This window comes from Colias croceus, chromosome 19 (genome assembly GCF_905220415.1).
Source record: "Colias croceus chromosome 19, ilColCroc2.1".
Classification (NCBI taxonomy): Eukaryota; Metazoa; Arthropoda; class Insecta; order Lepidoptera; family Pieridae; genus Colias; species Colias croceus.
Window position 1 is genome coordinate 3,234,278 of NC_059555.1, and position 26,386 is coordinate 3,260,663.

At 37.3% G+C, this 26,386-nt stretch overlaps 1 protein-coding gene across 1 annotated transcript; it reads left to right on the top strand.

Moving 5' to 3' along the window:
• The first annotated feature begins 108 nt into the window (after window positions 1–108).
• On the top strand, window positions 109–26,371 carry LOC123700408 (fatty acid synthase-like). The gene is made up of 40 exons (XM_045647618.1): window positions 109–151; window positions 2,357–2,505; window positions 3,321–3,507; window positions 3,786–3,906; window positions 4,497–4,700; window positions 4,805–4,921; window positions 5,309–5,487; window positions 5,633–5,775; window positions 5,887–6,090; window positions 6,271–6,457; window positions 6,767–6,929; window positions 8,906–9,075; window positions 9,279–9,430; window positions 9,657–9,840; window positions 10,028–10,176; window positions 10,392–10,573; window positions 10,778–10,897; window positions 11,043–11,152; window positions 11,486–11,676; window positions 11,985–12,145; window positions 12,546–12,788; window positions 13,945–14,062; window positions 14,135–14,386; window positions 14,475–14,900; window positions 15,017–15,166; window positions 15,278–15,393; window positions 15,779–15,929; window positions 16,371–16,542; window positions 16,824–16,936; window positions 17,158–17,322; window positions 17,620–17,792; window positions 18,134–18,283; window positions 22,913–23,116; window positions 23,197–23,305; window positions 23,480–23,627; window positions 23,778–23,928; window positions 24,718–24,865; window positions 25,148–25,327; window positions 25,541–25,643; window positions 25,739–26,371. Exons 2-40 carry the CDS (start codon window positions 2,362–2,364, stop codon window positions 26,326–26,328), a joined length of 6,930 nt encoding a protein of 2,309 aa, XP_045503574.1. The 5' UTR covers window positions 109–151; window positions 2,357–2,361; the 3' UTR covers window positions 26,329–26,371.
• The last annotated feature ends 15 nt before the right edge of the window (window positions 26,372–26,386 follow it).

Sequence of the window (26,386 nt, forward strand, 5' to 3'; positions counted from 1 at the left end):
CCTTCCTGTTCGCTAGGCGTCATACATTTATTAAAAAGTACCTGTCGGCTCTAGTATATAAAATGAACTAATTTTAATAAATAGTTCATAGTCACGTCTGTGGTTTTGTTGAAAATAGTTGCATTTGTTAACGGTACATCGTTGTTAGCAGGTAATTTTAAGAAATACATTATTATATGCTGTGATTGTAAAGGTACTGTTTCTGAAATAGTCTTAAAGAAATCTTAAATTCGCTTAAAAAAGCTTAAATTGAGTTTATCTGTATGTATAGACAACATTCCAATCGTTGAGGTGGATGAGGCTAAAAATTTAGGGCTACTTTTTGACAATAATCTTAATTTTGAAAGCCATGTGCTGGACATTGTTCGTAATTGTTTTTATCGTCTGAAAGTGATTTATAAACTGCGTCTTTTCATAACCACTGACCTTCGTTTACTTTTATGTGAATCGATTGTTTTGTCCAAACTAAATTATTGTATAAATACTTACGGGCCACGCCTTCTTCAGCGATCACAACATTTGATTCATAGAATTCAGAATGCTTGCATTAGATATTGTTTTAATGTCCCACCTAGATCTCACATCACACCTCTAAAATATATGAAAGGTGACAAAAACTATTTATGGCTTGCTTTCTGTTCGACCTCTTGAAGACAAAACGCCCAGCCACATAAGCTTCTCAAATAAGTAATATTTGAGAAGCTTATGTGGCGAAAAGATGGTGGTCGTAACCCAGTAAGACTTGGAACCAACATTTTCTCTGTACCAAAACACAGAACTATCAAGTACTGTGCAACAAAATGTTGGAACGACATTCCTCCACCCATGCGCAACATTTGTAGCAAATTAAGATTTAAAACTGTTTATCGGGACCACCTTTCAGGTATCCAAAAATCTAATCTATAATTTTCAATAGTTTTTCTAATATTTATTCATTTATTTTCCTCATTTGCACAGTCCTGTCTCTGCCGTGAACCTATAGTATCGTGTTATCTATTTTTTGATATTGTGTATTGCTATTTATTGATATTATAATATACCTTCTAATATTATTTCATTATTTTTCCTTTATCTCCTCCCTATATTTTTAACATTATTTATTAATTGTTTATTTATTTAACTTTATTTAATTTTCTGCCCTCTAGAGGCTTTGACAGAATATCAGCGTCGGGGTTTTTCAATCCCGACATTCATGCTGAGCCAAGGCCTGTTTGTAGAACACTGTGCACATTAAATGTATCCGTTTCTTTTAATATACTGTGTTGTTTTGTTTATGTTAATTGATTTTATGTTTTGTGTTTGTTTTTTTTTGTGTTCTATGAATAAACGAGTTATCTATCTATCTATCTAAATGTCCCTAATTTCGCTTTATGGACTTTCTACGATAAGTACCTAAGCAAAGCCTTGCAACGAAAATTTCGGTTTCCTCACGATGCTTTCATACACCGTTTAGAGCAGTAGTGATATTTAATATGTAGATAATGTATATATAGAAAAATCAATTTATTTCCTACACGCTCGCCTGGTTTCGAACCCCCGTCTGCACCACCACTACACAATAACAGACAAGAGTCACTTTCGCATTTGCATACATTTTAGGATTGTGGACTTTATTTTCTTTCTTGTAAGACATTTTTTTAATATAACCTTATTTTTAAGTATTTAAGACTAGCTGCTCCGTGCGGTTTCATCCCCGTGGCTCCACTTCACTTGATGATATATACCCTATAGCCTTCCTCGATAAATGAGCTATCTAACACACGAAAGAATTTTTCAAATCGGTCCAGTAGTTCCCGAGATTAGCGCGTTCAAACAAACAAACAAACTCTTCAGCTTTATAATATTAGTATAGATGTGGTATGAGACATTTTGTCCGCAACCGCTAACCTTTGTGTTCATTTCAACTTAATTCACAAAAAAATAGTTTACGATGAAAAAATCATAAAATCGAAGATAATTAAAAATTACGAGAATTTAAAATGTATAAATCAAGGAAATGGTACATAAAATACTATCTAATATTTTAGAGGGTAATTACAAACAGAGAAGAAGTCACGTGCAGAAAACTAGTAAAATTAGTAACAAATAAGAGTCAAATAACCACGAAGGTCGTTTGAGGGAAACAGCTAGTCGTACATAAATTACATAAATTTTATTTTTCCATACATTATTAAAATTTACGAAAACAAAATTAAAATGCGACAGGGCAAAAATCGTCATGATTTTATATTCCTAATATTAGCATTAAGATTATTCAATATTCATATTTACAGAAAAGTGTTGAAATATTCTGAAAAATATGAACATACATATTTTTACATAATATAAATGAATTTTTACCTCATTAATATTTCAGGTGACATGGCGCCTAAACCGCAAGAAGTGTCGGGTGAGGGAACAAAATGCGCCGACAAATCTGGAGACAGGGTCGTCATCTCGGGAATGGCGGGCCTTTACCCTGACTCGCATAATGTCAAGCAGTATCGCGATATTCTTTATAACAAGGTTTGTTCAGTTGCTATATTTTCGCCCGCGGCTTCGCCCACGCAGTCATAAAAAATTCGCAATGTTCCCGTTCCCGTGGGATTTCCGGGATTGCGTCATTTTCCCGGGATAAAAGTAGGCTTTCTCGGGTATCTCCATACCAAATTTCATGAAAATTGGTTCAGTAGTTTAGGCGTGATTGAGTAACAGATAGAGTTACTATCGCATTGTATGGATTAAATTTTAAAATCAAACATTTATTTATTTAAGACTAGCTTTCGACGCGCAGCTTCGCCCGCGCAGTCAAAGAAAAACCCGCATAGTTCCCGTTCCCGTGGGGTTTCCAGGATAAAAACTATCGTATTTCCCGGGGTTAAAAGTAGCCTATGTCCTTTCTTGGGTATCAAAATATCTCTATACCAAATTTCATGCAAATTGGTTACTGAATTAAGGCGTGATTGAGTAACAGACAGACAGACAGAGTTACTTTCGCATGTATAATAATATTAAGTATGGATTCGATGTTAACATTTACCACTAAAATATGCAGACAATTTGTTTTATTAACAGGGGTAGTATGCAGCTCTGAGGTTTGATTATAGCCATTTTATAGAATAAATGATTAATCTATTCTTTAAAATCTCAAATGGACCGATTGAACATCTTGAAAATGTATTCAAATAACATTTCTCTTTAATTGTTTTTATTTTTTTTTTCCACATCGCATTTATGCGTTTAGGCACCTAAGGTACCTAATATTGCAACAGGATACATTTGATTTCAGTTTAAGTAGCATCTTAAGTGAACTTCAATAAAGTAACTTTTCCAATAAACAGGTCAACCCAATGGCGAAAGCTCGTTGGGAGTACAACCACCCGGAGGTAGCTCAATATATAGGAAAAGTACCAGAGCTGCAGTATTTCGACGCGCAATTCTTCAAAGTGCACTATCGCCTCGGAAACTCCATGGACTCCATGGCGAGGAAGATTCTCGAACAAGCCTTCGATGCTATTTATGATGCAGGTTAAAAAACCTTTAAAATTGATTTAAATCAGTTTTCAAATATTTTGTCATCTCTCTGTACCATGTTTTAAGCAAATAAATATTATTTTATTTTTTATTTTATTTATTTTCAATAGCTAAGTTCAATAGTTAGAGATACTTAAATTATTTTATATAATTTCCAAATAATAATGAATCTTCGATGGATTGCGATTCACGAGTAATTTTTCTTCAGGAAAAATATAAGATATCTATAGAACTTCCAAAGTAATTATTCAACTAAAAATAAACACTTATAGGTGTGAGTCCGGAGCAATTGTCTGGAACTAAAGTTGGAGTCTACGTTGGTACTTGTTTCTCGGAAACGGAAAAGTCTTGCTTCTACGTTGCTACCTCGAGAACAGGCTTCGGTATTGCAGGGTAAGTAATGTTAACCCATACAATCAGTTACTATTAATAATTTATTTAAACTTAAACGACTCTTTATTTAAAACTAGCTTCCGCCCGCGACTCCGTCCGCGCGGATGTCGGTCTTCGCGTGGATGGTTTATTTCTCCATTTTGAGTAACTCTGACAATGACATCTTATAAATATCTATTGGACCCAAATACGGCTAGGCCTATAATAATACGCAACGTGTGTTCGCGGTTCTACAGAACAACGTCTATGGATAAAACTAAAAAATTAAGATTAAATTTTTTTCTGCGTATTTTTCCAGGATAAAAAGTATCCTATTTTACGCCCAGGATAATAAGGTATAATTTTACCAAGTTTCATCGAAATCGAACCGTTAGTTTTCACGTGATGCCTGCACATACAGACAGACAGACAGACAGACAGACAGACAAAATTTTTTATAATTACATAATTGGGTTTGGTATCGATCCAGTAACACCCCCTGCTATTTATTTTTTCAATATTTTCAATGTACAGAATTGACCCTTCTACAGATTTATTATTTGTATAGATTTGAGCTAATTCGTCGATATAAATGATTATTCTTCTTTCAGATGCAGTAAAACAATGTTCGCCAATCGAATTTCCTACTGGTTAAACGCGAAGGGACCCTCGATGTCTGTAGACCAGGCCTGCTGCAGTTCTACAGTCGCTTTAGATTTAGCTTACCAGGCTATCATGCATGGGGAAATTGATTCTGCCATCGTTGGAGGAGCAAGTCTCTGCTTGCATCCACAGTCATCTGTGCATTATGGACGGTAAGATATTATCTAAATCAGACCTGTAAATTGAAATAAATTATCATATAAAGTAAAAAGATTGTATTACATCATAAAAATTTAATTCTTGAATATATTTTCAGAATCATGCCCATAAGTAAAGATGGCAAAACAAAATCGTTTGATAAAAACGCTAGTGGTTGTGCGAGATCTGAAGCCATCAATGTTCTGTTCCTTCAAAAGGCTAAAGATGCATTGAGGTAAGGTATTATGAATGTTCGTATTCGGAATTGATGACTAAAGATAGTTTCAAATGAAGATAGACAATTTTATGGGTTTTGTTTGTTTTATGAGCCCTCTTCACAATGGGAAGCGCAGGGCGAGTAGAGGCAATCACGATAGTGTAGAGGGCTTAAATATCTATGATCGGTTGTCCATCTGTCCATTTATTCATAATCTACGCAAACTTCGACGATCATTTGTTGGGGCAACGCAAATAGAGAAGAAGGCCCTTGCTGAGCGTGCTATGTATTTTTATATTTCGATTTTCAAATGTTCATTCTTGTCAAAATATGACGTCACTTATTATATCTTTACCGCTTGCTTTACCGTTAATGAAATTACCTATTACAATGTCGATATCACAGGATCTATGCTGAAGTGGTACACGTAAAATGCGAATTCAGCGGTTTAATTGATGGCGAACATGGACCTAAGTATGGCTTTTACCGGGAACCTAATGACATAGCGGCGTTTTTGAAAAACTTTTACAAAGAAGCCAATGTGCCTCCTCAAGCTGTCGAATACGTGGAAGCGGTTGGTTCTGGTGAGATTTTTTCCTGATTTATTGTTTTTTTTTTTCTTTTGATATAGATATAAAATATTCAATCAAATACTTCATTCATTCATAAGTTGGTTATGAAACATAGTTTTTTTAGTATTATTTAATAATTCAATATTTCTTTAAACAGCTACCCCAGAAGCAGATAAATCAGAATTAGATGCTTTTGGGAAAGTATTTTGTGAAAATCGAGACGATCCCCTATTTGTTGGAAGCGTGATGTCTAACATTGGTTATGGAGAGGCAGCGTCTGGAGTGTCTGCTTTAACTAAAGTAAGTGCTTCTTTTAATGATTAAAAAAACATCTACTACTAGTCGTTATACGGTCATGTGAAGTAAATTAATTAATAATTATAAATAAACCTTCAAAACTTTCCATTTTAGGTTCTTCTGGGTTATGAAAATGGTCAAATGGCAGCCAATCTGAACTGTGATAACCTAAGAAACGACGTGGATGCACTACGTAAGGGCAAAATACGTATTGTGACTGAACACCAATCCTTTGGAGGTGGTTATACCGCTGTCAATGGACTCTCAGTGACTGGTGTTAACGCTCATATATTACTACGTGGCCATAATAAACCTAAGGTAGTACTTTTTGTTTTGAACATTTACTTCCTATATAACTAGACTTTATAGTAAAGAAAGTATTTGAATAGAATACACAATTTAAACATTTATAGCCAAACGTAGTATTTGTAGTATCGACCAGACGAAAAAATGACCTATTGACGAAATGTAATATTAAATTTGCTACTTTATTTTCAGGACTTAAACCGTTACAAGACCAATATACCTCATCTAGTAACCATATCAGGCAGACAACAATCTGCAGTAGAAAAGATTTTAGAGGACTTGAAGAGCCGCCCCATTGATCCAGAGGAACTTGCACTTTTCCATAACATCCATCAAACTAGAATCAGCGGTCACTTGGGAAGAGGATTCATTGTATTAGGTTAGCGCTTTATTCATTTGATGCATTCTTTTTTAACGATTAACTTGAGGGTCAATTAAATTTCCATATTTTAATATAGGTCAACATTGCACAGTTAAAAGTTTGTTTTACATTTGCATTAAATAGATAGGTTAGTAAGGTCGAAATGCATCCGATTTGTGTCTATGGAAGCAAACGTTAAAAATGATAATTCCTTACCTTGATTTATTGTAATGGGAATTGTACTATGCAAGTTCTGAAACATGAAGCAAAAGATAGGAACCGAGAACTAAATTGGATTATAACGATATGTACATTTGAAAATTTCAGATACTGATGAAAATAATCAGACAATAAGCGTCAGCCAAAAAGCTAATTACTTCGATGACGCGGCTCGTCCGCTGTGGTTCGTGTACAGCGGGATGGGCTCGCAGTGGCCCGAGATGGGGAAGCAGCTCATGCGCATACCCGTGTTTGCTGCAGCTATTGAACGGTATTACTTACGTTATCAATAAGATGTATCAATTTTGCAAAGGAGAATGCCCATTTTTGGTACTGGTTTTTCTCATGCATCAAGACAACAATACTATTAAAAAAAATCTCGGCAATTTAGAGGAATTCTTACCATCGGAAAATATATTTTGAACAGGGAATGTTTTGTAAAATCTAATAAGACATGTAATTGTTTAGATCCGTTATTATAGATTTAGTGTCAAATATCGTTTACATTTTTGGTACAGGTTTTTCTCATGCATCAAGATAACAATACTATTAAAAAAAATCTCGGCAATTTAAAGGCCTTCTTACTATCGGAAAATATTATATTATTTTGATCAGGGAATGTTTTTTAAAATCTAATAAGACATGTAATTGTTTAGATCCGTTACCATAGATTTAGTATCCATTACCGGTTACCACGGTAACCAAGCTGTAACTATTATGACATTTACTATGGTAAAATATAGCTAAATGTATTAATATCGATTATTGTTTTCACAGATTGTTTTTATTGAATTACAAAAAATCAATTAACATAAAATCACTCTGTAAGGGCGTATTCAGAAAGAAAGCTTGAAACTTATAAGCGCTTATCGGCGCTTGTCATGTTCATATATTTTCCTGCGCGGGTTACCAGCGCTGACAAGCGCCTATAAGCGCTTATAAGCGCTTATAAGTTTCAAGCTTTCTTTCTGAATACGCCCTATGGTATTGTTTATACACTGTAGGTTGTTTTAACATATATAGTGAAGTAAAATAATATAAATATATATAAATAAATAAATAAAAATAAATAAAATCTTTATTTTGCTTTAAACATGGTATTCAATGGTGATACAATTATATTAATAAAGCACAAACATGTTCAGCCAATACAAGCATGCAAAAATAATTAGGTACCATAAAGGAGTTAATGGTCTGTTCGGGTTGAACTTTCCATGAACTCCTTTATGGTATAGAAGTTTTTTTCATTAAGCCAAATAAGAAGATGTTTTCTAAATTTATAATCATTACACGTCTTTAAGTTATTTGGCAGATGATTGAATATTTTAACGGCCATCCCCACGCAACTTTCCCTGTATTTGACGATACGAGGGTTCTCTCGTAAAATTAATTTATTCGGATCCCTTCGTGATCTCGAGTTTAGTTGAGAGGATGTTTTAAACAAACTGCTATTTCTAAAAACAAACATACACAGTTCAAAAATATATAAACAAGGTAGTGGTAATAAACCAAGCTTTTTAAATAAAAAAATATTATTATGACATAGCTTGGTAGACAACCAGTTATTTCTTATTTGTTTCTTTCTTCGAATATGTAGTGAAAAAATGATTCAAACAACAACAACAACAATATGTAAACCGAATAAAAACTCTATTGGCATTTTTTATTTAAATATATATTTAGGTTTTCTTGAAATCCGTCCCGGAAGATTTCTGGTGCCTACCTACACTAGCCGATGAACAGATAGAATTTGTCTGAAAGCATAAGCTCTACGCATAGATTAAATATGTTAAACGAAAAATAACCTTCAGACGAAAAAATACTACCTAAATCACGCATAAACCTAACTAAATCGGGTTTATTTAAGTTTTGAGGTTAATTCAAATTTTTCTCAATATCTTGAAAACCCCTGTTTTTATCACAAAAAAATCAATTGGTAAAAATCTTTTGAATATCGAAGAACCCTCCAAAATCACTCTGGCATTGACGCAACACTATACTGTGGTCCATACTTTCATGGGCATTCTCCTTTAAATAGGATGTGCAGGAATTTCAATACGACGTAATTCATAGCAAATACATATTTCTGAATTAAGCAAAATCTCGAAACTGAAAAATTATGCCAGGTTTGGACATAATGTTTTTTGATCGAATATTATTAACTCTGTATATTACTCATAGCATAATGTTCTACCACTAAAACACCTGCATATTTTATTCAACGTGAAAAATATAAAACTTTGACAGCTGTCGCAAAGTATTGGAGCCAAAGGGTGTGGATATAATCCATATAATCACTGCACCAGACAAGACGATATTCGACAATATCTTACATTCGTTTGTTGGAATTGCCGCAGTACAAATTGGGCTCACTGATGTACTTACAGAATTGGGAATTATACCTGATAAAATTATCGGTAAGTGAGGAAATAAATGCTTTTCAAATAGGTAGCAGTTTAAGGTCTCCCAATATACAAAAAGTAAATAAAAAAACCATGTGTTCAAGACTAAATGAAAGTGCGAATTAAGATGATAAGCATTTCTTAAAATGATTCAAAGATGCACACAGATGTTTATTTATGATTAAATAAATAATAAAATATATGTATTTAAAACACAGGTCACAGTGTAGGCGAGTTAGGATGTGCGTACGCAGACGGTTGCCTCACAGCGGAAGAGATGATTCTCTCTGCGTACAGCCGCGGGCTCGTGTCTGTACAGACACCGTTTATACGAGGCTCTATGGCTGCAGTTGGAATTGGTTACCAACAGGTGTGATATGTTGTTTAGTTTAAGTAAAACTTCTTAATTAGATAGGGGTAAAATTAATATCAGTTAAAAAAACAATATATTCCACCATTTCTCAAGTAATTTACACTGTCTTTCACAAACATACCTGACATACGTATTATTTAAAGACGATGACGATGATGATGTCCATACGTATTATGTAAACGACTTACGTAGGACAAAAATGTTCAGTATATTTTTTTTTCAGATTTCCAAAATGTGTCCACCTGAAATCGAAGTGGCTTGTCACAACAGCTCCGAATCGTCAACTATCTCAGGACCAGCGGACATCATGAAGGAGTTCGTTGAGAGCCTAACTGCGAAGGGCATATTTGCTAAGGAAGTTCCGTGCTCCAACATCGCATATCACTCAAGATATATTGCTGATGCAGGTATGGATACGAATGTCAAATGATTCAAATTGTCCAATATTGAACACTAATTGATGGTATCTTGGCATAAACTATAGTTACTGACAACTGCCTCAATCTAACCTTTTATCATAAACATTTGAACATTTCCTTTCTTTCTTTCAGTTTTATATTTTATATTTCCATTATACTTATTATCTTTGCATAGGACCTGGCCTTTTGCATTACTTGAGCGAAGTCATAAAGACGCCACGACTGCGCACCGAACGCTGGGTATCAACATCCATTCCTGAAGAACGATGGGAAGAGCCACTTGCAAAGTACTCCTCAGCGGAATATCACACCAATAACTTGCTCGTAAGTTTCCTATTACGTTCTTTTTCTTTCAGAACGCCATAAATATCAAACCCTACAACAATATTTATTATATGGGTATGGGTACCACCTTGATAGACAGAAAACGCACATAAAAAAGAATTCAAGATCTTTTTTGCTCCGTTTATTGCCTTTTTCAAGAATTAACCAAAATTAAAAGTTAACAGAATATTTATACAGACATTTATTCACTCCAGAACCCAGTTCTATTCGAAGAGTCATCTCACCACATACCAAAGAATGCAGTACTCGTCGAAGTAGCACCACACGGTCTCCTGCAAGCAATTCTCAAACGCTCTTTACCTAACTGTACAAATATACCACTCACCCGCCGAGGCCATGCCGATAATGTGAAGCATTTGCTGGAAGCTATTGGAAAGTAAGTCAGTTAGATGTGTCCAAGAATCCTGAATATTCTGAGAAATAATAAAATCTGAATAGGAATCGTCTGCTTTAATATGCGCTAATCTGCATATCATTAAACCTCTATATACCTCTCTAGTACCTATACTTAAGACTTTATTTATTTATTGAAGTGTATAAAACGAATTAAATATCTAGCTTACTACCTTTATTTTTTCAGTTTGTACATGGAAGGGTACAATCCAAAGATACAAGCCCTGTACCCAAAAGTAGAATTCCCTGTATCTACTGGAACACCGATGTTGGGACACCTGGTGGAATGGGCCCATACAGAAAAATGGTAAAAGATTTCTTTGCTTAACTAAAAACAGTTTTCATTATATTAGATAAAACTATTAATTGTATATGCTACTTTTGGTGCTTTAATATGTTTTGATCGGTGTTGTTGTTGTTGTGTTTCTGCAATTATACTATTTCATTTATAGGAATCTACCTCTATACGTATCTGCGCATAGAAAGATGGCAGCGGCCTGCAAATTTGTTCTATCCATACACGATGATGAACACAGCTATTTACGTGGACACATCATCAACGGTAAGACAAACGAACCTGCATTTCCTCTAGGGAAAATAATGATTTCCTATTTTTAGAAAAGAACATAAAAACACGACTATTAACACATTGCGTCCGTGATAGTTTTCCCTATAATGTTTTTACATTATGATGATTTGATTATTCTGTTTATTCCTTCTGCGAATACTGTAGTAAAAAATATTATTAAGCTATTGCATAGCTTCTATCGCGGGCCTTGAGCGCGGGGACCGAATTGAGAAATTCCGTAACGAGTTCCGAGATGTGGCTTGAAGGCATAGCATGCAATAGCTTTACCGCGGCAGTCCCCGAGTGCCACACGTCTTTTTTTATCAGGAACGAACTACTACCCATTCTCTGCTGCCCTGGTAGCGGTGTGGGACACTCTAGCGATGAGTTTGGGACAGAACAAGAAGAGTATATCGGTTCAGTTCCAGAACATTCAGTTTTTGGCCCAGCCTTTGTTACACAACAGAAGACAACTACGGTTGAATGTAGCACTGCACAGAGGCACTGGCAAATTTGAGGTAACTATAGTGTTATTACATTGAATACAGTGTGATTAACTATTAATAGCAAACGTAACAAACAATTCATAAATCACCTACTTTATCTATTTAGTTGCAGAACCGACAAATATTTTTCTACCAGGACATCCTAATCATTTGGGAGTATAAATATATTTTTAAGACACATTATTACAATACAGAGTGCAAAAGAAAATTATATAATTCTTAAAATTATTACAAATGAAAATAATTATTATTACTTATTAATGAATTCCATTGTAAGCTGGAGAAACAAGTTTGTTAAAAACGATTTTACCAATTTACAGGTTACCAATGAAAGTATGGCTGTCGTTACTGGAAGTATTCAAATAATCGAAAAGGGCGATAACCATCGACTATTCAAGCTTGACGTTGAACACAAAGAACCATTGACTCTCCAGAGAGAAGATGTCTATAAATTGCTTTATACCCGCGATTACCACTACAGGTATATAAGGAACGAATAAAAGACAGATATAAAACATGTTATTATTGTTATAGATATATCTACTATATAAAAATAAGTCGGGTTTTCCTTCCTGACGCTATAACTCTTAAATGCATGAACCGATTTCCACGGTTTAGCATTCATTGGAAAGGTCTCGGGCTCCGTGAGGTTTATAGCAAAGAAAAGGTGTCTCTGGTGGCGAAACGGAGTTCGCCCGGTTTGCTAGTATGTTATAGAATAATAGAAAACAACAAAACTAAAAAATCTTAAACCAGAGAAATACCTTGTTTCCCTATTTTACTTAATGCATGTTAGCTTATCCAAGTTAATGGAAGTTTCATAAGTTTCAGCATTCTGGACCCATTTTCCTAACAAAAAATTGATATGATGTAAATTTCAGGGATGATTTCCGAAGCATCAATGCAGTTAACGAGTCGTTAACTGAAGCTAAAATATCTTGGAACAATAATTGGGTGACCTTGATTGATGGCATATTACAATTGAATGCATTACGAGTATCAAATACCACCATATCTCATCTAGACTCTATGAGGAGGTTGAACATTAATATTGACGAGCATAGGGTATATCAAGGCAGCAAAGATCTAACGGCCGATGTGTTTGAACTTTACGACTGTACTAGGTAACATTGGGTTAAATATAGAAAAAACAATATAAATATATATATTTTTTCGTAAAGGAGAATGCCCATGAAAGTATGGACCACAGTATAGTGTTGCGTCAATGCCAGAGTGGTTTTGGGGGGTTCTTCGATATTCAAAAGATTTTTACCAATACATTTTTTTGTGATAAAAACAGGGGTTTTCAAGATATTGAGAAAAATGTGAATTAACCTCAAAACTTAAATAAACCCGATTTAGTTAGGTTTATGTGTGATTTAGGTAGTATTTTATTGTCTGAAAGCTATTTTTCGTTTAACATAATATTTAATCTATGCGTAGAGCTTATGCTTTCAGACAAAGTCTATCTGTTCATCGGCTAGTGTAGGTAGGCACCAGAAATCTTCCGGGACGGATTTCAAGAAAACCTAAATATATATTTAAAAAATGCCAATAGAGTTTTTATTCGGTTTGCATATTGTTGTTGTTGTTTGAATCATTTTTTCACTACATATTCGAAGAAAGAAACAAATAAGAAATAACTGGTTACCTTCCAAGCTATCTTACAAGCTATGTCATAATAATATTTTCTTATATATATATTTATATTATTTTACTTCACTATATATATTAAAACAACCTACAGTGTATTTAAAACAATACCTTACAGAGTGATTTTATGTTAATTGATTTTTTGTAATTCAATGAAAATAATATTAGCTATTTACCATAGTAAATGTCATAATATTTACCGCTTGGTTACCGTGGTAACCAGTAATGGATACTAAATCTATGGTAACGGATATAAACAATTACATGTCTTATTAGATTTTACAAAACATTCCCTGTTCAAAATATATTTTCCGATAGTAAGAAGGCCTCTAAATTGCCGAGATTTTTTTTAATAGTATTTTTATCTTGATGCATGAGGAAAAACCTGTAGAAAAAATTTAAACGGTAATGGACACTAAATCTATAATAACGGATCTAAACAATTACATGTCTTATTAGATTTTACAAAACATTCCCTGTTCAAAATATATTTTCCGATGGTAAGAAGGCCTCTAAATTGCCGAGATTTTTTTTAATATATTGTTGTCTTGATGCATGAGAAAAACCAGTACCAAAAATGGGCATTCTCCTTTAAATATGAGATTTTAATCAATAGATTATTTTCAGGTGTGGTGGTGTGCTTATAGAAAACCTAAGATTCTATGATATGCCTTTGATTAAAACGAACAGTATTGCTATCAAGCACTTGAAATTCGTCCCACATATTACAAACAATCAGCTTAATGTAAGTGAAAGTAGATCAAGTTAAATAGTATATTATCTGTTGTCAAATTTTAATTTTACTTAATGATTTTAGGAATCGTCTGCTCTTTATGTACTCCTCCAAATAATTGCTGAAAATGTGAACAAGAATGAACTAAATGCCGTTAAAATTTTCAACAATTCTGAACATGGTGGCTCATTTGACTGGCTTAATGAAACGTTACCCAAAACCACTAATATTAAAGTAAACTTTGTTGAAAATGAAAATATTAATTTCTTGCAAGGAGAAAAGCTTTTGCACGACGTTAACGTAATATTTGTAAACGACTTATCGTGTAATGAAAAGGTAAGAATCTTTCTTTTTATCCCTATATTCTGAATTAATATCCTATCCTGAAATATCTATTTATTTCTAAATATTATTACGATTACAGGTTTGCAAGGAACTTTACAAAATTCTGCCTCCAAATACCTTTTTAATTAATAAAGAATACAGCTCTGGGACTAAAATGCGGCCGTCTTCATTGTACACTGTTATTTGTGACCATGAAATTGGCAATCAGAAAATACAATTGATTAAGTGGCATCCAGAAAACATCGCATCAGGCACAAGTGCCGTTACTGTGAAAACAAAATCAGATTTATTACATCTAAGTTCCGTATTGGATTCTGTACCTTCAAATCAAAGGGTGCTCGTATTTGCTCAATACCCAGCAACGCCTAATTTGGAAAACTTCGTAAATTATTGGAGAAAGGAAGGACGCATTATTAATTTATTTATGATAAACCATGAGTTGAGAGGAGATCAGTTTATAGAAGACTTGCCACAATCCGACTTGGCCATCAATGTTTTGGATCATGTACGTGTTTTTAAGTTACTATCTTAACGTAAAACACATAATATAAATAAACCTCGTTCAAAATTTTGCATGTTCACAGTTAATCAGGATTAATTCAGTTTATGTTTACGTTTTAGGGTATTTGGGGTGGTAAATACTACGTGCCAAGGACAAATTCGTTTAACAAAGGTCATTGCGCTACGTTACAAAGTTTAAAAATTGGAGATATTGAGTCTCTCAAGTGGTTTGAGGCACCTAGAACTTTAGAATCTGGAATAAATGTTCAGGTAAGAGAAACTATTTTTTCCCTTTACTATTTTTTAAAAAACACAGAGGTGTTATAGATTTGACAATTTCTACCATATTATTATACTATAAACCAAGCAAATATTTCGTAGGTTCACTATGCTGGAATTAATGACTTGGATGTTAAAAGAGCCTTCGGTGTAATTCCATTCGGCAAAAACGCTAAGGAAAGCTTCTATGGAATGGACTTCAGTGGCGTGACAGAAAGGTATGCAGAAATTATCTATTAAAGAATGTAAAATCTTCATTAAATTATCCAAGATTTATCTATATATATAAAACTCAAAGGTGACTGATATAGTGATCTATCAACGCACAGCCCAAACCACTGGACGTATCGGGCTGAAATTTGGCATGCAGGTAGATGTCATAACGTAGGCGTCCCCTAAGAAAGGATTTCCCGAAATGCTTGCGGGAACGTTGAAAAACGGGGATGCACGTACAAAGTCGTGGGCGGAAGCTAGTTGTAATATAATAATTGGTGTCATTTTTATCTAAACTGTTTAATCTTTATGTTTTATAAAGGCCACTCTTGAGACACATTAATTTCTCCAATCACATGAGAACTCTATGTATAATTTATTTTATTGCAGTCGTACAAAAGTGATGGGTTTGATCAAAGGTGGATCAGCGAGCAATCAAATCAAAGCCAATCCGAACCTCTTGTGGCCCGTACCAGAACATTGGTCACTCGAAGATGCAGCAACCGTGCCTTTGGCGTACTGTGTAGCTTTGTATGCTTTGGTAAGATCTTTGTTTTCTACTGTGTGATAATCATTATACTTATTATGTTGAGCCAACATCATTTTAAAAAATTTAAGGTGCTATCTACATTTACGCAACACACGTCATTTTAATAATTACAGCATTCAATATTGTTTAGCCAATATTGTACTTAATTCTTTTATTTATGTACATAAGTCTCTGTACGATCAACTACTTGTACTACTACACTTCAATACCAAACAATACTACAATAATTATTGTTTTTATTATCATAGCATGCAAATTAATCTTAATCTAAATATGTAATGCCTGGAAGAGATCGCTGTATTAGCGATAAGGCCGCCTTTTTGTACTTTTTTTCTATTGTTTGTGTGTTTTGTTATTTTTTTGTTACTGGTGCAAATAAAGTATTCATTCATTCATTCATTCATTCATTCATATGTAATTATATGATTGTAGGCTATGAAAGACAGATTCTTCCCCGGAATCACAGTTTTAATTCACGGTGGTACCGGTGCTCTAGGACAGGCTGCTATTTCCATATGTTTAGCATTCAATTGTGAAGTCTTTACTACTGTAAGTGATCGTAGCAAGAAGCACTTCCTTAAAAAGCTGTTCCCACAATTAAAAGGTATGTTTAATAAATGGATATAATTCTTCTTAGATATTTCAAATGTTAGGATATCTCTAATTAATCGCCTGAATTGCAGATATAATTTTATTGACTCCCATTTATTTATTTATATAACATTCAAAATAATATAGTTCTTTAACGCATGGCACGATTATCGTAATACGTATTATCACTGTTTGTCATCAAAAGATTCCTCATATCATACATGTCACCGATTAAAAATAAATCTTTCCTTTTCAAAATTAAATTATCCTGATTTTCTTTTTTTTAAATTACAGAGGAGAACATCGGAAATTCGAGAGATATCACGTTTGGAGACATGGTTCTATCTAGCACTAATGGAAGAGGATGCGAAATAGTACTCGGAGGATTTAAGGGTGAACTCAAGAATGTAATTATATTTCTTTTATATTTATAAGAAGTTAAGCTAAATTGAAAATATTTTACTATGTCCTGTGTACTATGTAAATGCAAATCAAATGCATCGCAGGCGTCTCAGGTGTAATCTTCTAGATTTTTAGAAAAATTACTTGTAATAAATGCTGAATAAGTATATGAAAGGATTAGTTTTTTTATAGAAAAGGGTACTTATTAAGAAATTTAATATTTTAGGTGGGATTGAAATGTTGTGCATCATCTGGTATCGTGATAGATACAAGCTTAGTAAGCAATCGAGAGGATTACAACTTCGGAATGCACTGCCTTACAAAGGATAGAACTTATAAAATGATAAACTTTTCATCAATCTTTGAATATGGAAAGGAAGAGGAACTAAAGGTATGCAGTTATATAAATATCGTGAATGAAAATTGACTTTTACTTTGATTTTGTGATGTTTGTTATATCTGAATCTGCACTTCACGTGTAGAATTTAGCCTAAAACCCTCAAAAGAGTATCAGCACTACAGTAACATTACAGGCTGCATAAATTATGGGTATTTTCAATTAATAATTAATTGAAAATACCCATAATTAATTGAAAATACCCATAATTAATTGAAAATACCCATAATTTTTGCAGCAAAAATATGACCTGTATTGACTTCAATACTAAATAAAATATCTTAATTTCAGCAACTGCAAAACCAGTTAGCTGAAGGTATAGCTCGAGGCTATGTCCGTCCTCTGACTCGTATGGTGTACACTCCTGAGGAAGTACCTAGAGCATTCAATTTGGTCGCGACCAGCAGACACCGTGGTCGTGTGCTGATTGATATGCAACAAGACATTTGTGTGGAAAAAGCAATGTAATACAAAAATATATAGTTATACAAATCAATGTTCATTTTTAGATAAACAGAAGCTAATTTCAAATTACATCTTCATCTGAACCTGTAACTTGATTTGCTCAATGTACTTAAACTAATTTTCATGAATCTTGTTACGCTCAATGTGTAGAAATTAAGCTAAAATTCAAGCATTTCACCTTTGTTTAAATACAAATAAACAAATGGAAAAGATTACTCAGGTTGTACTTACATAAATATATAAGTGGCATTTCATATGACCACAAAATCTTAAAGAAGAATTATCAATTAATTATTTTTATGAAGAAACAGATAAAAGAACAATTAAGATTTTATTTCAGATTAAATTGCTCTTCAAATAATGCTCACATAGTGTTATCGGATAGTGATGTACTAGCAATGCAACTTGTTGACCGACTAGTCGACCGAGGAGTCCGCAATTTGAATATTATTTGTGAAGACCGATCTGAAAGCTTGATGTATAAAATAAGGTAAATAATAATAGGTTAGGTTTAAAGACATTTATTCCCATTAAGACATTAAGTCACACATGAGAAACTTAATTTTAAACATAGGTATTTATAAAAGATATCATTCGTTAGTTAAAGATTTAGAGTAAGTTATTTACATAAGTTTAGGTTAGGTACTCATTCATTTGCTCTGCTACCACTGCTCATTGCGCCGTTTGTGCAGAAGCAAAGCGCCCAGCAGAGCATCGGCTTGGAAGCTTAGCCTGCAAAGCCCCCAAGCCAAAAAGAGGCGGAATTCGGAACAGAGATAGCGCTACGGCTAAATCACGTTCTGCTTTGGTGCCTGCTGAGGTGCCGCAAACGGAGGTAGCAATGGAAACGTAGTAATGGTCCCACTACGTTTCCTACAGGCCAACATCAATCACTGTGCTAGGTCCCAGGATCTTTTACTCCAAAGCCTGGCAGAGTGGGAGATCGATGTGGCGATAGTGTCTGAGCCGTACAATTTGCCACCCCGGGACAACTGGGCGGGCGATCTGGACGGCTTGGTGACACTAGTTACACAAGGTGGTCCTCAAATAGAGCGAGTGGTCAGGCGACGGGGCTGCGTCTCAGCGGTAATTAACGGTTACACCGTCGTTGGGGCGTATTTCTCGCCAAATCGCTGTCTCGCCGATTTCGAGGAGTTTCTCGTCGAGCTGAGAGATTTGGTCGACCTCGCGCAGCCACTGTCTGTGCTCGTGGCCGGGGACCTCAACGCCAAGTCGGTGTCTTGGGGTTGCCGGGCAAGTGACGTGCGCGGTACACTGCTTGCAGACTGGGCAGTTGCCTCCGGGTTAACACTTCTTAACCGCGGAAGAGAGCTGACGTGCGTGCGACAGAGGGGTGGCTCCATTGTAGACGTCACTTTCGCGAGCCCCCCTCTCGCCCGGTGTATTCAAGACTGGAGGGTTCTTGTGGACGTGGAGACGCTTTCGGATCACCGGTACATCCGGTTCAGCGTATCCACGCCCTCAGCGGCCTCCAGCCGAATCCCCACTGGTGAGCGCCGCCCACGTTGGGCACTTGGTAGCCTCGATAGGGAGCTTCTCATTGAAGCTGCCATAGTGCAGGCTTGGCTCCCGACGCCGCAAGATGGCAGCGTTGATGTGGAGGAGGAGGCCACTTGGCTTGCTGATGCAATGGTGCAAGTGTGCGACGCGAGCATGCGGAGAGTGCGATCGGTTCCGAGAAGGCGACAAATGTACTGGTGGTCCGCCGATATCTCCCAGCTACGTGCTTCTTGCGTGGCTGCGAGGCGGACGTACACCAGGCACAGACGCCGTAGACGGCGTGACGAAGAGGAGGAAGCGCGGTTATACGCCGTCTACAGAGACTGTATCGTGTCTCTCCAGGACGCGATTAAGGCAGCAAAAACTCGCGCTTGGGAGGAGATGCTCGAGGGTTTGAACCATGAACCTTGGGGTCGGCCGTACAAGAGGGTGAGGCAAAAACTTCGCCCTTGGGCCCCGCCCTTATCTCAAACTCTAGAGCCTCGATTTCTGGAGCAGGTGGTGACGTCCCTGTTTCCGGATCGGGGAAGACATTCTCCCCCTCCGATGGCACCCACAATGACAGCGCAGGAGGAGCCCGCTGATGAAAATGTCCCGGCGGTCACGCGTGACGAGCTCGCAGTGGCAGTGGAGCGGCTCAAAGCAAAAAACACCGCCCCTGGCCTTGATGGTATCCCAGGGCGGGTTTGGGTGTTGGCGCTCGGTGCACTTGGACCCAGGGTGGAACAACTGTTCACGGAATGCCTCCAACAGGGCCAATTTCCCCGGAGGTGGAAGACTGGGAAGTTGGTGCTGTTGCAGAAGGACGGACGCCCGCGCGATTCGCCCTCGGCTTACAGGCCGATCGTGCTGCTCGATGAGGTGAGCAAGCTCTTTGAGCGCGTTTTCGCAGCTCGCCTCATCGATCATCTGGAGGGAGTGGGGCCGGACCTGAGTGAAAACCAATTTGGATTCCGCCGGGGACGGTCCACCATTGATGCGATTGCGGCGCTGCGTGATCTCGCAGACAATGCGTCTGATGATGGTGGAGTGCTTTTGGCGGTGTCTCTTGACATCGCCAACGCCTTCAACACGCTGCCATGGAGTTGCGTAATTGAGGCGCTCCGCTGCCACAACGTGCCCGAGTACATGGTTCGTTTGATGCAGTCCTACCTGTCAGAGCGGGCTGTGGCGTACCCCGCACGCCGTGGATGGACGGAAAAGGAGATGTTTTGCGGTGTTCCACAGGGCTCGGTTCTTGGGCCCCTTCTGTGGAACATCGGCTATGACTGGGTCCTGCGCGCCACTTATATCCCGGGTGTAAGCGTGCTTTGCTACGCGGATGACACCCTGGTGACTGCGCGCGGGGCCTCGTATAGGGAGGCGGCCCTCCTTGCGACCGCTGGTGTGGCGGAAGTTGTGCGCAGGATCAGAAGACTTGGCTTAGAGGTGGCTTTGGACAAGTCGGAGGCGATTTTGTTTCGCGGCCGTCGGAGGGCGCAACCTGCTGGTTCAGCCATCCAGGTGGGTGGTGCGTCCATCAGCGTCAGTTCCACGTTGCGCTATTTGGGTATCGTGTTAGACAGCAGTTGGACATTCGTGGAGCACTTCCGTCGCCTCGCCCCCCGTCTTGTTGGGATGGCCGGGGCACTTGGAAGTCTGCTCCCGAATCTTAGAGGGGCTGGGGGCGCGTGCCGTCGTCTTTACACCGGCGTCATTCGCTCCATGGCCCTCTATGGTGCGCCAATTTGGGCCGACTCTTTGAGCACCCGTAACAGACCCTTCTTGCGTAGACCGCAGCGGGTCATGGCGCTCAGAGTCGTGAGGGCATATCGCACGGTGTCCTTCGAGGCCGCGTGCGTAATGGCCGGGACGTCCCCGTGGGACCTGGACGCCGAAATGCTGGCGGACGTTTATCGCCGCGTCGCCGCGTCCAGATCGCATGGGATCAATCCATACCTGGAACAAGTCCAGGAATGGAAGGCTGAGGCTCTCGAGCGGCGATTCAGGGAGTGGAAACGTCGGCTCGAAGAGCCCAGCGCAGGAGCAAGGACGGTCGAAGCCATCCGACCGGTCCTACGTGAGTGGTGCGACAGGCGGCATGGGGCCACCACCTTCCGCCTGACACAGGTGCTGTCCGGACATGGTTGCTTCGGGCGGTACCTGTGCAAAGTCGCCAGACGGGAGCCGCAAATGGCTTGTCATTGGTGCGACTGTCCTGAGGACACGGCAGACCACACTTTCGCCTTGTGTCCCGCATGGTCCGAGCCCCGTGCTCGCCTGGTCGCAGTCGTCGGCCCTGATCTCTCCCTGCCTTCCATAGTTCGTGAGATGGTTGGCAGCGACAGATCGTGGAGCGCGGCTGTCACATTCTGCGAGGATGTGATGTCGCAGAAGGAGGAGGCAGAGCGGGTCCGCGAGAGAAACCCTGCCGCGGACCCAATTCGGCGTCACCGTCCTATTGGGCGTCGTCGCCGTGTCGCGGCCGCTTTACACGGCCGCAACTTGCCTCCTTGATGATGGGCGCCGGATGATGGAACGGGGACATAATCCATCATCCGGTGCGGAGAGGCGGCGTGAGAAGTGTTCCGTTCACGCCACCCCCCAGGAAGGTAGAGCTGGCGGCCCCCCGCCACAGCTTTAAGTCGTGTTGGGCCTAGAGATAGGTTGCCGCTGACGGGTCTACGGATGCGTTCCAACGAATACCCGCGGCTCCGTCAATACAGCGGCACGGCGGAACACAGTGGAGTTTAGTCGGTAGGTCCCTGCACTCTGCAGGGTGAGTCCGACATAACCCAGGGCCCTTTCCCTGAGCGCTCTGGGTATGCCTAAATGCATTCTCCACTATAAAAAAAAAAAAAAAGGTACTCATTCATTGCATTCAAAGTTTGAGCGTGTGGTCTTCCAGGATGTGTTTCGCTAATTGTTTTTTGAATACAATGAATGAGTTTACACTTTTTAATTTGCTTGGCAATCCGTCTCTAAGCAATCCGTTGCTCCCTCGTATGTTGCCGTTCGCCTTCCATAATTCGTTCGGATCTTCGGGAGGGCAAAATAGCTAGCTCGTCTATTAGGATAGTGGCGATTTGATGTTGAGAATATTATATTTGTATTTATGTTTTTATGTAGCGCTTTGTGGATGAACATACACGTATTATAAAAGTATAATTGTTTTAAATTCATAAGAGGGATTATTGGATTCAAATAATAAAAGGGATTATTGATTTTTATTTACATTTTCACTTTTCATATACTTTTGCTTATAAAAATGAAAAATGTAGAAATTAAAGAGTTTTTAACGGATTTTAAACGCGATTTATTCATTATATTATTTTCCCGACGTTTCGAACACTTTACAGCGAGCGTGGTCACGGGGAGACTGAGATGTTGTACGTCTTGACGGTCATTCAAAAATTGTTTTTTGTAAACTACCTCCACCTATTCCTCCGTAGTTGGTAAGTATGTGGAGTATTTTTCCGGATGTTGGCAGTATTGGCTGATCGTGTCTTCTAGTACTAATTAACCCCCAAGCGGCCCGACCGGTCCCAGACACAATAGATTTTCTATTGTGTCTGTGGTTCCGGGGCCTGAGTTATTACGAACATTTTTATATTTTCAGATCATGGAAAAACACTGGGGTTGAAGTAAAAATCCAGGAACAACAAAATATTTGGAACAAAAATAATGTTCCTAATATTCTGAAAGACGGTAAAAATCTAGAAGGAATATATGCTATCATTACGAATGACAGCAAATTTGACAACATAACTGAGTTTTTGGAAGAATTGGATTCAAAAACAAGTGATTCGTGTCCGCAATTAAGGTAAAAATTATAAACCCAAGACGTAAAAGTATTTCGTATGATTTAAATTATCATCAAAAATAACTTTTATATTATTTTAGGTACTTCGCGATCATAAACGGTGATAATGTAATTGGCGAACAAGTAGCATTATTACGGAAGAAACATCGCAAACCAGCTACCCTCATCAAACTTCCATCGTTGAAAAAGGTACTTTGATTTACTTAAGTTGTTTAAAAATAACTAGTGTATTATTTGTGTTTGGTTAAATTGGGAGCCTTTCATTTAATAGTATTTATCTAAAAAACTCTACCTCTAGGTAGTGTAAAACTCCTCAAATAATTTATAAAATCTTCCATATGTCCCTATTTTACTATTTTTCAGAATGAAATCGATGGGCAGTATCAAATGCCAATAAGAAGTGCTATAGATGCAGTTGAAGAGGCAGTACTATCTCAAGAAGCAGTCAGTGAAGTAGTCTTTGTGCCAGCTAATAACAAATCTTTGATTGATGACATAGCCAAATGGGCTGGTAGGTGCAACTTAAACTAAGCTAACTAAAAATAATATACTAATTTAAAGAAATTGTGAGGCAAAAGATAAATATTTATAAACAGAGATGATAAATTGAAAGCAACTGCATTAAATCGAAGTGTTATTGTAATTCTATGTGTATTTTCAGGAGTAAAGATTCCAATAGGAGTAGATGAAACTCTAATATTGACAGACCTAGGCATGGATCTAGCAAAAGTAGAAGCCGTGCAAGCAGGTCTGAGAAATGAGTACAATATATCCTGTCGTGAAGATGAAATACCTAACCTAACCATACAAAGGTAACATTTTAATAGAAGTCGTAATAATAAGTAAACTTGCAAGCTGCTGTCAGACAGTCGGACATTTCTTCCGGAAGTTTTCTTGCAGATGGAAAAGCGGCCTAACACCATAATAGAGAAAAAAAAGTCTGACATCTGACGTCAAACATTTTAGCAGATAAAAAAACTATAGTAGAGCCATTTTAATAGGCAACATTTGACATTTCAACAAAATTCAACAACGTAACCTAGTAACGACGACATAGAATAATATGATATTTCGTTTTGTTAGAACTGCACATTTGCTTAACTTTTTTCAATTACAATAATTACATATTTATAATAATAATGACCGATACAAGTAATTTTAAGATTTCATTTTACTGATAAACCATCCTAAACATAATAAACAATTTCTGAATTGAAGAAATGACGTCGCTACAATTTTGTGTCTATAAACCTTTTTTCTTTTTAAATACTAGAGACATTACTCTAAAATCGAATGCATTGATTACTTGTGAATAAAAATCATCATAAATTAATAAATTCGATTGACAAATGTTTCAAATCCGTATCGATTAATACACTTCAATCGATGTTTTTAAGCTGGTTACCTCTCTTCGAAGATAAAATTGATAGACGTCAAATGTTGCCTATTAATTATAATAAGTTGATTGCAGCTTTCGTGAATAAATTAAACTGGATAATTAAAACTTTTAATGAATGAATGTCATAATTATCCACCACCTAATTTTAAATTCATTGTTCAGATGACTTGCATTTTATGCTTAAAGTATTTAATTGTTTTAGAATACAAGAAATGGAACAACTATTGCAAGAATCCGAGTGTAAAGATACAAAGGACTTGGACACGTTTTATTCCTACGTAGATCCGGACGAACTCTTCGCTACGACAGAGATGGCATTTTTGCCCACATTGACCAATACTGCATCTATGGTATTCCTTTCTCTAACTTTCAACAAGATAAATTTAGAACAATTCTTTTGAAGTGAAACTTCTAGGCACGTTGAGACTTGAGAGTTAAATTTCAAGGTCGCGTCATGGCAATACAGTCACGCCGTGAGTAAGGTGACGATTTTCGTATCTGTGAATTTTACCGAAGAAATTTCACTTCTGACACGTGTGCTAGGCATACACGCTCTTTTTTTTCTAAAATTGCAATTTTTGGCATTGAATCAAGCTTATTACGTACGTATTAAAATTATATAATTATTTTAGCGTGACGATGAATTTGACTCAAGCCAAAAGTTCCTGTGTATTATTCCTGGAGTGGAGGGACATTACAAGCGCTTCTCGGAATTGTGTGAAAGACTGAAGTTAGCAGCTCTGGTGCTGCAACCTGGTCTAGCAAAGGCCCAAAGTGAAACATTAAAAGATATAGCTATTCGCTTCGCTAAGGTATTTCATATGCGTTATTTAGAATATTCATTAAGGCAAACTTGTAAGATTTTACAAAGACGTCATGTATGTATATTATACTCATAATTTGGTCTGTCTAACTGAATTGATCAGTTTCATTATTTGCTCATTTCATTTATTTACCATTAGGTATTTACTGAAAAAGGTTTTAATTTTTTAATATTATTTAAATAAATTGTTTGCTCATTTTAGACTCTATTGACGCGGACTGAATTAAAAGATAACTTCTATCTACTGGGTTATGAATCAGGAGTTATCATAGCTTTGGAGATGGCAGCTATTCTAGAAGAACATGGTAAGATAAATATTAATAAAACATATAATCACACATGGTGCGCAAAAATATTAAACCCAACAATTATAATAAAATCAAATTTATTTCATTCTAAGGTCTGACTGGTATAGTGTACTGCATTGGAGGTGCGCCTAAAGAAATCCAAACGAAATTCGCTTCAAAGCTCCAAGAATTTAAAGACGAGATATCGCTTCAGGAAGCAGTTGGAAAACACATGGTGAAAGTGATGTCGGGTCAAAATAGTACTGCACTGGATAAAGCTTTCGAGAAGGCTCCAACTTGGAAGGAAAAAGTGGATATCTGTGTGCGAGATTTGAGAGGAAGAGTAAACCATTCAGCCCAATATGCTAAGGAGCTTATTGAAACAGCTTATTCACGTATCTTGCAAGTTAGAAATTATTCGTCAAAACCGCAGAAACTGCGATCCCTCCTCGTCCTGCTCAAACCAAATGACCTATCTACAAAATTAGAGGGTAAATCTTCTCTGCAGGATTATTCTCTGCAACCGATTGTTGAATACAAACTTAAAGCACCATTAGCTCACGCTACCAAAGATCTACGTTGTGCTGGAATTATAAACAGACATCTGGACGAAGATATATTAGAAGCATTTGAGCAAAAGAACCTCTGTGAGACGTACCTATTGAATGCGGATACGTTTATGACAGCGGCTACGGATGCTTAATTTTGTACTTTTGTTAAAGTAAAATAAAGGTTTTGTTGTTTTACTTGTTTTCTTTGTT